Raw genomic sequence first — 11,594 nt, 5'->3', positions numbered from 1 at the left:
ATGACGATGGAAGTGACGGTGGTGGCAACCGACATCGACCCCAAAGAAAAAGAAAAAGAGGAATGGATTATGATACTGAAGAAGCGAGCGGAAAAATTGGAGAACGACGAACGCCACCTAGGACGCCAACATGGTGCCGGAGACGCGGCGGCAGGGAACGCCGCCACTGTTGCGACGACCGACGGCAGCGACACGAGAGCCTACAGAGAGGCGGGACGGAAACTCGCTGAACGTTCAATAGCCTCAGACCTCCCGAGACTTCCAGCGACCGGATGGAAAGTAGTTCTGCGTCCCAAAGAAGGACTTACAATGCTGAAGAGCACCACCGAGATGAGAATTGCGGCGGCCATCTGGGAGAAAGCCGGAATCAAGGACGAGGAGGCACTGAAGGACAGGCTAGCTATAAACGCCAAGCAAGGAACGATTACCTACCACTCGCCTAGCTACGAAAACGCGAGGAAGGTGGAGAAAATTGAAACTGTCAAGATCGGAGACAAGGAACGCGGTGTGACCACCTACATGAACGCACCAGAGAGTTGCGGCAGGGGAGTCATTCATGGAATCGATGAGGAATACACACACAAGTATGTACTAGAAGGACTGAACACTAACGGATTCAACCCTTCAGTCATAGATGCACGAAGAATGGGGAAGACCAAATCTTTCCTAATCACCTTCGAAGAAGAGAAAGTACCACGCAGAGTAGTCTTGAGCGGAATCACTTTCATGTGCTTTCTATACAAGAAACGCTATGAGGTCTGTTACAAGTGCGGAGGACTTGGCCACCGCCCGGACGTCTGCGACAGTGAGGTGACCAAGTGCCGCGGCTGTGGCATGACATCGCCCCCCGAGGGGCACCATTGTACACCGCAGTGCCAACTATGCGGCAAAGAACACTACACCGGGGACAAGAGGTGCAAAAATCTCTTTCACACCCCTTATATTGTCAAGAAACGCCAATGGGAAGCCAAACAGGAGGCTGAAGAAGCGAAGCAAGAAGACCGAAGGAACAGCCGCTCCCGTAATAGATCCGGCAGCAGAACGAGGTTTCGGTCAGAGTCCTTCCCCCGGCTACAAACCGGACAGCAACAGCCACGCAAGGAGCAAGCTGCAAAGGTGAGGTGGCCAAATAAAGTTTCCCAGGACTCCGAGACAGTTAAATAATTAAAAGAACTTATTAAACAGCAGGCAGATCAGATTAATACTTTAACTGATTATATTAAGAAGCAAAAAGAGCGGATAAAAAATGCTAGAAATGACAGCTAAACAACCTGAGGAAAACAAACCGCCACAGGAAAAGGCAATGGCGCCTATGCAAGTGGAGCAGGATAAAGAGGTAGAGACAGCGAAGGTTGAAAAACCCCCTTCAAAAAAGAAACGTACCAAAGAGTCGGATCTTGAGACCAAATTCGAACAACTAAACGACAAACAACAACAGGATATGAAACTACTGAACGGAACACTAATGCAATTCATGAAACAAGTCACAGAAACGATCAGAGTAGAATTTGCAAAGCGAGACGCTGCCCTCACAGCGGAATTTTAGAAAAGGGACCAATGGATATACGCGGAATTCCAAGCAACCAAAAATGTCTTGGCCAAAGAACTGTAGGGGCTTTCTGCGTAAACGGGCCGTTTTACAATCGTTCCTTGCAAACGGAGACAAACCCGAAATTATAGCTTTACAAGAGTGCGGGAAAAACGCGAAGCTGCCCGGTTACAAATCGTACCCGGGCCGAGGGGACAACACGCAAGTTGCCACCCTTGTCAAACGCAACGTTACCGCGCTGCAGCACGAGACAGAGCACGCCCAATTAGATCACACTCTAATCGAAATGATACCGCGTAAGCGGTGAGAGAAAAGCCTATTCGTCTTAAACGTATACAGCTCTCCGAAACACAGAAAGGATTGCGGCTTCGACAGGCTATTTGCAAAAACGAAACAGATAACGGGCAAAAACCCTATCGTCATTGTCGGGGACTTTAACGCTCATCATCCCGCATGGGGATACAGATATACGCAAATCAAGGGCAGAGAACTCTGGGACAGTATTCTCCACAATGAGCTCGTCTTGATCACTCACCCCATCAAACCAACAAGACAGGGCAATAGCGTGAGTAGGGACAATACATCTGACTTAACTCTCACCGGAGGCCAAATCACGGCAAGGTGGTGTAACACGGGGGAGGACCTAGGAAGCGACCACAAAATTATTGAGATCGTGGTAGAAGACGGACCGCCCACACCTAAACCCAAAAAGGTCGCAGCGGTAAATTAGGATCTGTTCAGGGCGAACCTTCATACCCGAGACGCAATCAGGGACATAGAATCTTAGGGCACAGACATTCTCGCGGCCGTTAAAGAAGCCACCGAAGAGGTGGAAGCAGACGAAACGCAAGAAGAGGTAGACAGGCGTATGATAGGCCTGTGGCGCAAGAAAAGGGAGCTAGAAGAAAAACTTCCTCAAAACAAGGGGAACAGAAACATACGTAAGCTCCTAGCCAAACAGAATTGAGATATCGAGGAGCACGCGCTGAACTTAGCCAGACAAAACTGGGGTAGTATCTGCGAGCAGATGGACCGCAGAATCAGCAAAGCTAACACGTGGAAAATCCTCAGACATCTCTTAGACCCGGACAAGACAAAGTATGAGGCACGACAATAACTACAGAAACTCGTATATAAATACGAAGGTACTAGCGATCAATTAATCTCTGAAGTGAGGGACAGGTACTTGAGGTGCACACCACCCACACCCCTCCCCGAGTACAAGGGCGCACAGAATCCTCTTCTCGATGGGCCCATCACCATCGGAGAGGTTAGGGCGGAGTTGAACATACTCAGAACTAAAACTCCGGCAGGTCCAGACAGAATCAGCAATCGCATGCTGAGGAATTTGGATGATGCATCAATTAGAAACCTAACAGCGTACATGCAGGAATGTTGGGACAAGGGCCGAATCCCACCTTCGTGGAAAGAGGCCAACCTAGTCCTTATTCCAAAACCAGGTAAGAAACTAAGTCTCGAAAACCTGAGGCCCATTTCGCTTACCTCATGTGTAGGTAAGCTAATGGAGCACGTTATTCAAATGAGGCTAAACAGATTCCTAAAAGAACAAAAGCTTTACCCCGACATGATGATCGGATTCACGACACATCTTTCTGCATGCGATGTTATGCTTCAACTTAAAGAACAAGTGCTAGACAACGAAACAGCTGATACCAGAGTAATAGTCGGCCTTGACGTGGCCAAAGCTTTTAACAACGTTCACCACGCAGCCATACTAGAGCGCTTAGAAACTCTAAATGCAGCGGGAAAGGTGGAGGACTTTCTTTCAAACAGAACAGTTACTATCAGCCTAGGAGGGAAGGAAGAGAAAGGCATAAGGCTGGGCAACAAAGGTACTCCCCAAGGCTCGGCCCTATCACCAACACTCTTCAAAATTGCAATGATTGGCTTACCACAGAAATTGGCGTGTATAGAAGGGCTCAACCACACAATATACGCGGACGACCTCACCCTCTGGGTTACCAGAGGCAGTGACGCGCACATCGAAGGTACCCTCCAAAGAACGATCGAGGAAATTGAGTCGTACCTAAAACAAATAGGACTGAAATGTTCTGCCGAGAAATCGGAAGCGCTCTTCCTCGGCCCACAAAAGAGACAAAGCCCCATGAACATGGGATAACGCTAACGGTAAACGGGGACAAAATACCCTCAGTGGAGATGATTAGAGTACTGGGTCTTAGGATACAGACAAACGGTAAGAACACCGAAACGATACGAAAACTCGAATCGAGTGTAAGCAAGACGTGTAGGCTACTCAAAAGAATAGCAAATAAACACGCGGGAATGAAGGAGACGAACCTCTTCAGACTAGTTCAATCATTTGTAATCAGCAGAATCACATACGTGGCACCATACCGATGTCACGTTGTAGTGACGGCAGTCCAGCAGTCAGGTAGACACCAGAAATACTTGCAAACGAAGCTCTTTATTTGGGCTGACTTGCGCCCGCAAAAGAACTGACTCACTCGGTGGCGGCGTAAGCAACAAGCGTGCTCGTCGATCGTCAAACTACGAATGTCCGCTGCTCGCGGCATCGCTCAATTTAAAGCCGGCAAGGAAACTTCCAGATAGCAGGACAAGATCATCTACAGTAATCTGGGAAAACCTAGATGCAGCATTTCATGGCTGCGATCAATCGAGATTAGGCTGGTCGCTTTTCGCGTCACGAACAAAAATGATAACAGCCCTTTCCTGCAGCCTTGAGCGTGAACGAACAAACACTACAATGAAACGTGGCAATACCTACGGCTAGCCAAAGCAGAAAAAAACAAGATTGAAATTCTAATTAGGAAAGGCGTCACAACCGCTCTGGACCTCCCCCCGTACGCATCCACCCAGAAAATTCTGAACATGGGGATTTCGAACACACTAGACGAGCTCATTGAGGCTACCAGAGTAGCGCAACAACAACGACTCCTACGCAGCCATTCGGGGCTAAAAATACTAGAAAAGCTAGGCTTCGAACCCCGAGCGCGGCTCAAACACACGGAGAATATCCCAGCAGACACAAGGAACAAAATCAGAATCCCACCACTCCCAAGGAATATGGATCCGGTGCACCATGAGGGTAGGCGAAAGGACAGAGCGAAAGCTCTGGAGAAAAAATTAGCCAATAGACAGGACGTGGTTTACACGGAGCGGCGGAATATGAAGGCAGAACGGGTTTCGTAGCCCTAGCGACCAGGGAGGGCGGAGACCGAGTCTCGTGCTGCAGCACCCAACAGAGAGATGCAACAGCGGCTGAGGAGGTAGCCATTGCGCTGGCTTTAACTCAACGGAATGTCAGGGTGATTATAACAGATTCCAAATCGGCTATCCGCAACTACAACGCAGGCAGGGTATCTGTCGAAGCAGTCAAAATTCTGACTGCCGGCCCGACACCGGCAGAACTAATTAAACTTGTTTGGACTCCGGCCCACGAGGGCCTCCGGGGAAACGAGACAGCGCACTCATTGGCCCGAGGACTCACACACCGGGAGCCCAATGCGGTCTCGTCGAGCAGAGAGCCTCTTCAGACGAGCGAGGAGCTGAACACGTACCAAGATATTCTTAGCCATTACAGATTAGGAAGACAGACATTACCTGGAGCATGCAAGGGCCTCAGCAAAAAGGAAGAGGTCATATGGAGAAAGTTACAGGCGGGAGTTTTTCCGAATCCACTCGCACTAAGCAGATGGCATCCGGCGATCCAAGACCCCAGGTGTAAACAGTGTAATGAAATAGCAGACATGATCCACATGGTGTGGACATGCCCTAGCCACAACGAACCAGACAGGAATATAGAGTCCTGGGAGGCTTTAATGGCCAGCCAGAAAGAAGAAGAACAAAAAGAAGTCATCCGTCTGGTCCTGGACACCGCTGAATCCCAAGGGATCCCAGCCTGCTGAAAGGGGAGGAAGATGACGGCGGTCAAGACTCGTCTTTTTCGCCGTCTGATTCCTTGACGGGTGCAAATAAAGTTTTCATCATCATCATCAACGATAGCTAAGAGTGCGCGTGGAGGAAAGAGGAGGAAGAGGGCATGGCAGAAGCCAGAAGAAGAGAAGGTAGGTGGCCAGACGATTAAAACCAGCGGGATGTTTCTTGAGGCTGATGGATGGGGTCCTCATTGCTTGATACCACTGGCTTGTGCTATCAGACGGATCAGTTTTATGAGGTCTCTTTTGTCCTCGATGCGATCGCTGGTCAGCATCTCCTCCCATTGCTCAAAAGACGTGTATTACGTCTGTAAATGGTTCGGTTTTGCCCCGCAACCCCATGAAATGTGGAAGAGTGTTGGGCGGCCCCGGCATCATGCGCGAGTGTCAGGGCATAGTGTATGGTGTATAAGGTGAAGTTTGCGGAGGTGAGGCAAAGTTTTCATTTGAATTTAACGCCAGGAAATAGCATCCTGAGTGCCTAATTTTTTTTTTTTTTGAGGGGGATATTTTCTCGAAGAAATAAGGCGGCAAGCAACACAAAACACGCGAGACACGACCGGACAACGATACAGGCTACAATATTGTCGTCCTGTCTCGTCTCGTGTGTTTTGTGTTGTTTAGCGCCCTATTTCTTGAAGCGCCAAATGCATGACCAACTAGCCCCGAAAGAAACGTTACTCGAGGGCATTTGCAGCGCTGGAGACGCAGAAAATCTAAGCGTTTGTTTTATATGGACGGAGTCGGGATGAATTATAATGTGCTGTATGGTCCGGCTAGGTTTATTGCTCCTCGAGTTGAGGCGTGCGCCCTTTCATTTCCTCTAGTCCCTGATGACCGGAGGTCCGCGTAATTTGCGGCGGTATATTGGGGCGCCCAGGAGTCAAGCGGTGTGTCTTGGGACGCGTCCGAGCAGGAATTTGAAGGCTTGTTGTGAATCTGTGATACATGAGCGTTGCGCCCTTGCGCGCCCCAGTGACGTATGGCAAGTGTAAATACGGAGGTTACTGCCACCGCTGGAGAGCCGGCTGCTGCGGAGGCAGCGAGCACCGGGAGAATGGGAATTAATTGCTACAACCGCGTACTCATTGTGGTCCGGGTATGCCACGGCGTCCACATCAAACGCGCGGGCGGAGATGGCAAGTCGCTAGCGTAGGTAAGAAATCCTTGCTTTGCGTCGGCCGGTGTGGACATCTTTTAGCATATGCTTCGGTATCGGAGCTACTTTGATTTGATTTCTTTGTAGTTTCTGTAGGAAGCATTGAGACTTCAGGGCTCGTATGTCCGCCGTCATGCCTACACGCCTGAAAAGGGCGTGGCCGGCTTGTGTTTGTCGGAGTCGGACTGTTTGTCACGTTAGGATTGCTTCCTGGAATTCGGGGTATGCTTTGAAAAGACCAAAGTGGTGCAGTTTTTCGGTCCAGGCGCTGGGCGGAAGATTAAGCGCCGTTTTATATGCTCTTCCTATCGTGGTGTCAATATGTTGTTCGTCTCTGTTTCGTGGTCTTGTGAAAAGGAAGTCCGTACATTACTGTGCTGAGGACTAGCGTTTAGACTAACCGCATAGTGTCCATTTCTAGCATGCCTTGGCGATGTCGGGTGATGCGACTAATCATGCGGGCTATTTGAGTAGTGGTGGTTTTAAGTGTTCGAATGGTGTGCGTAGCCTTGAGGTTGCTCTGTATCCAAAATCCCAGTATCCGGATCTGGCCACCTTCTTTTATGGGCTGCCGTACTACCGTATGGTTGACTGGGCCCGGTGATTTGTATCGTGGATTATACACCCCTACAAGTCCCGACTTATCTGGGGAGCAGTGAAGACCGCTTTTAGAGCAAAGATCTTCAACTGTTTGCGCTGCTTCCTGTAGCGTGACTTCTTTGTGGCCTAAGGAGCCCTTAGTGGTCCATATCGTTATATGATCAGCATACAACATATATCCAATATTGGGAGAGTATTTGGAGTTGCTTTGCGAGCTTGATCATCGCGACGTTGACGAGCAGAGACCATATGATAGATCAGTGCGGCGTGCCTTTGTGCGGCATTTCTCGAGTTTCGGAGCAAGTTTGGCCTATGCCTATTGTCGCTGAGCATCCCGTGAGGAATGCTCATACGCAGGAAAAGTCCTTTTCGACACATTTAAGGTCCGTTATGCCTTTAAGGATTTCCTCATGCGAGATGTTATCCAAGGCGTCCTTTAGACCGAGGCCCAAAATGAGGTGTTCGTTACCTTTGGGATAGTTGAAAGGAAATGAAATGAAATATTTATTTGCCATCAAGTACAGATGGGTGGATTGTAGAAAAAAAACTGTCCTTCGACAGCTTGACGGGTCCACAATCCCTTATTATGGCAGAGTGGCGGCATCACGTAACATATTCTTGATATACAAACATATACACGCATATTTAATATGATACAGACTTAGTACTCGTAGTAAACGAAAACAACAGAAAACAACAATAAAGAGAACAGAAAACAACAGCGGAATTCACTTCTACAAATCTAAAAGAAAACAACAGCAAGGCCACATAACATTACATAGAAACCAAACACATCTGCCGGAGGTCCTTGTAGGTTGCCGTGAAGAGGTCAAAACGGACAGAATTATAATAATTCAAAAACGTTGGTATCGTGTATTTAAGGCACTGTTTCCCGTAACTTGAACGTGACATCGGTACTGGCCAATCCTTGAAGTGTCTTGTAAGGTAACTTGTAGTTCTGTCCTGTAATTGGGATAGGTTACGTATATTGTTGATATTCCTGTGGATGTCTTGTTTATATACATGGCTTAAGCGATATCTATAGAGATTGTGAGCTGGAATTACACTAGAGTTGCTAAAGAAAGTTGAAGTGCAAGCAGTGTTAGAATCATTAAATGTGTGTCGGAAATACTTTTTCTGTAACAGGTGGATGTGTTCTATATTAGTGGATGTTGTGTTTCCCCAAACTAGTTTACAATAGTTTAGGTGTGACTGAAAGAGTGAATGATAAAGCAAACGTTTGATGCGCGTGGGAAGGATATACCTTAAACGACCTATTGCACCAGTTATTTGACCTATTTTGCTTAGAACATGCTTGACGTGATTATCCCAGGACATGTTTGCGGAAAAGGTGACACCCAGACATTTGAAATTCTCGACTAAATCGATGCATCGTGAGTTTATTATAATATCTTGATGCGGAGGTATGTGCTTGTTTTTCAGCCTGAATATAATCGCTTTTGTTTTGCTTTCATTTACCTTCATTGCATTTACTCTCGACCATTCCTGTAAGGATTTCATTGCACTGTTACATTGTTCAACAAGAAGATTAAGATCATTGCCAGCAAAAAAATACTAGTATCATCTGCATATATAATAAATTTTGCTTTAGGGTTAATAGTAACGATGTCATTCAGATAGAGATTAAAAAGTAAAGGTCCTAAAATACTTCCTTGCGGCATTCCACAATTAACAGCTTTGCCTTCGATGTAAAGGCACCTATTTTCACAACTTGAGTTCTATTGGATAGGTAGGATTTCATAAGAGCTAGTGCCTGTCCTCGTATTCCATAATTTCTTAATTTTTCCAGCAAAATTTTATGGTTAACTAAATCGAAGGCTTTAGAAAAGTCCACGAAAATGCCAACAACTATTGCTTTGTTTTCAAACGCCGTTAATATATATTCTTTCTGCTCTAGCAACGCTATTTCAACTGATTTGTTTTTACTAAAACCGAACTGGTGTGGTGCTAACATGTTATGTTTTTCAATGAAATTTGCCATCCTCGAGTACAAGACTTTTCCAAACAGCTTTGAAAAGATCGGTAAAATAGATACCGGCCTGTAATCTCCTTTATTGTACAGAACAGCAACTTTTGCGCACTGCATTCTCACTGGGAAAGTTGCTGATTCTAAACACATGTTAAAATGTAGGTGAGGATGGGGGCAATAAAATCAACTACATGTCTGATTGGGCGTACTTGAAAACCATCGATGTCAGAACTGCTAGAGTTCTTTAAGGCTAGTATAACTGACATGATTTCATCCATTGTTACGGGTAAAAGGTATACTGTGTTGTTAATTTAAGTGGGAACATATTTGCTAGCATGAGAGGATATAGAGCGAGCAGTAGCGATACTAGTGAAAAAATTGTTAAAAGCATCAGCTAGTTCTACACCGGATAATTCTTTTTCATCAACTTGTAATTTCAATGAAGGCTTATGCGAGTGACCACGATTAAAGATGGTGTTCAACCTAGACCATAACAGACTGTTTTGACGGCGCTCAATATCCAACAAAGATGAATAATATGCTGCTCGTGCATTTCGCAACTTCTTTGTTAGCTTATTACGATGCTTTTTAAATTGGACAAGATAATCTGCTGATCACGTATGAAGGAAATGTTGATATAGCTTGTCCCTCGTTTTCATTTCACTTCGTAATTCAAGTCTAAGCCATGGTGTGCGTATTATTTTACTTTTTTGGGTGGTCTTGACGGGAAACTCTTGTGGTATAGTTGGGTCAGTATATCCATAAACTTATCGTACGCATCATTGTAATTTGTGAGATTACCGATCGTGTCCCATTCTACTGAAAACAGGGCGTCACGAAAGGAATTCATTCTTGTTTCTGTTATTAGTTGGTACATTATTGGTGGGGATTTTTTTCTTATTGACCTGCTTGATTCCAAACACAAGAACACTGGCAAATGATCGCTGATAGAACATGACGGAACTCCAGATTTTACATTCGGCTCCAAGGAATTGGTAATAAATAAATCCCGAGTGGACTGGCCTTTAGGTGTAATCCTGGTTGGTGTGTCAATTAAGTTAGCAAAACCATTCGATAATATGACCATATTGAAAGCATTTGATGATGGACTGTTCACACTCATGTCGACGTTAAAATCTCCACCAGCTATTAGAGGTTTAGAGTTATGATTTTTAACCACATAAGGCAGGAACTGGTCATAGAACTGCAGAAACGCAGGCAAATCACCATTCGGTGGTCGATAGCACACCGAAAATACATGTCTAGAAATGCACAGGGTCCGCATTTCATCGTCTGGTAAAAGCACTGTGTAAGAATCAATTATTTGACATTCTACGTCATTTGTGATCAGCAATGACTGTCCGCCCCTCGAGAGTCCGACCGGTTTAAATAGTGGGTATTATAATCAGGGAACATAAAAACATCACATTCATTAGTGCTCCATGTCTCTGTTAACATAATAACCGAAAATTGAAAAGAGAAACCAGTAAAGAACTCCTCCAGGGATGACACCTTATTTCTGACAGAACGCGTGTTCTTATAGATACATTTTAAGGGAGATGCGGGAAATGTTGCGACAATTTCGTCTACATCATCAGGAAAGTAGAAATATATACTTCATTATGCATCCTTCTTTTGTTGCAAACAATTTTCTGCTATGGTTTAGCAAACTCAACCTAATTATACCTCTTTTCTCACAGCTTGAGCTGACCGATCAGCCATGAGCTCAAAGAAGCACATAGTTTTCTAAGCTTCGCCTTCATAAGGAAGATTGAAAAGTCATGCGTGACCATATACATATGTCAGATGTATGCTTTGGAGCGAGGATACACTTCCGCTGTTCTTCCAGCCAAGTCTCCTGCTGCTCCTTTACGTTAGCAGTCGTAACCGGCCAGTTATTGGTGATAGATCACAGCAATAGCCAGGATCATGCCTTGGCCTTACCTTACCTTGAAATCGTAATCATCAGTGAGAGTTTACTATACTTGTATGTGAACCTCCTGTTGGTATTTGTTTTATACATTTATGTTGTACGCCTTCTTTGCGTTCAAATAACTCGCGTGTAATAATGCTCAGGCGTTCATCACAGACCAATACTGGCTTGTTTTAAGGCTCATGCAAAAAAAAAGTGTTTGGGTTAGCGCATCATTGATTGGCGACCGCAGAGCACGTGTCTGTATTTATAACGACAGTTTGCAGTTATATAACGGCAGTTTGCAGTTACATTGCGCCGACCATGTATGCAGTCCGAATTGAAATAAAGCATGAGGCTTGTTGGAAAATTGCTCAAGAACAGAACAGTTTTGATGGGAGGCGGGGCAATGGGGAACGTAGTGATGATGAAAATATTATGTTTAA

At 45.7% G+C, this 11,594-nt stretch overlaps 1 protein-coding gene across 1 annotated transcript; it reads left to right on the top strand.

Annotated features, from left to right (window-relative positions):
• On the top strand, positions 1-10,960 carry LOC149346317 (uncharacterized). The gene is made up of 2 exons (XM_089541292.1): positions 1-1,116; positions 10,937-10,960. The coding sequence occupies exons 1-2, from the start codon at positions 1-3 to the stop codon at positions 10,958-10,960; spliced, it is 1,140 nt and encodes a 379-aa protein (XP_089397418.1).
• The last annotated feature ends 634 nt before the right edge of the window (positions 10,961-11,594 follow it).

Source organism: Amblyomma mixtum, chromosome 4 (genome assembly GCF_055824585.1).
Source record: "Amblyomma mixtum isolate Tamu chromosome 4, ASM5582458v1, whole genome shotgun sequence".
NCBI classification, from domain to species: Eukaryota; Metazoa; Arthropoda; class Arachnida; order Ixodida; family Ixodidae; genus Amblyomma; species Amblyomma mixtum.
This window is presented reverse-complemented; position numbering and strand designations above follow the sequence as displayed.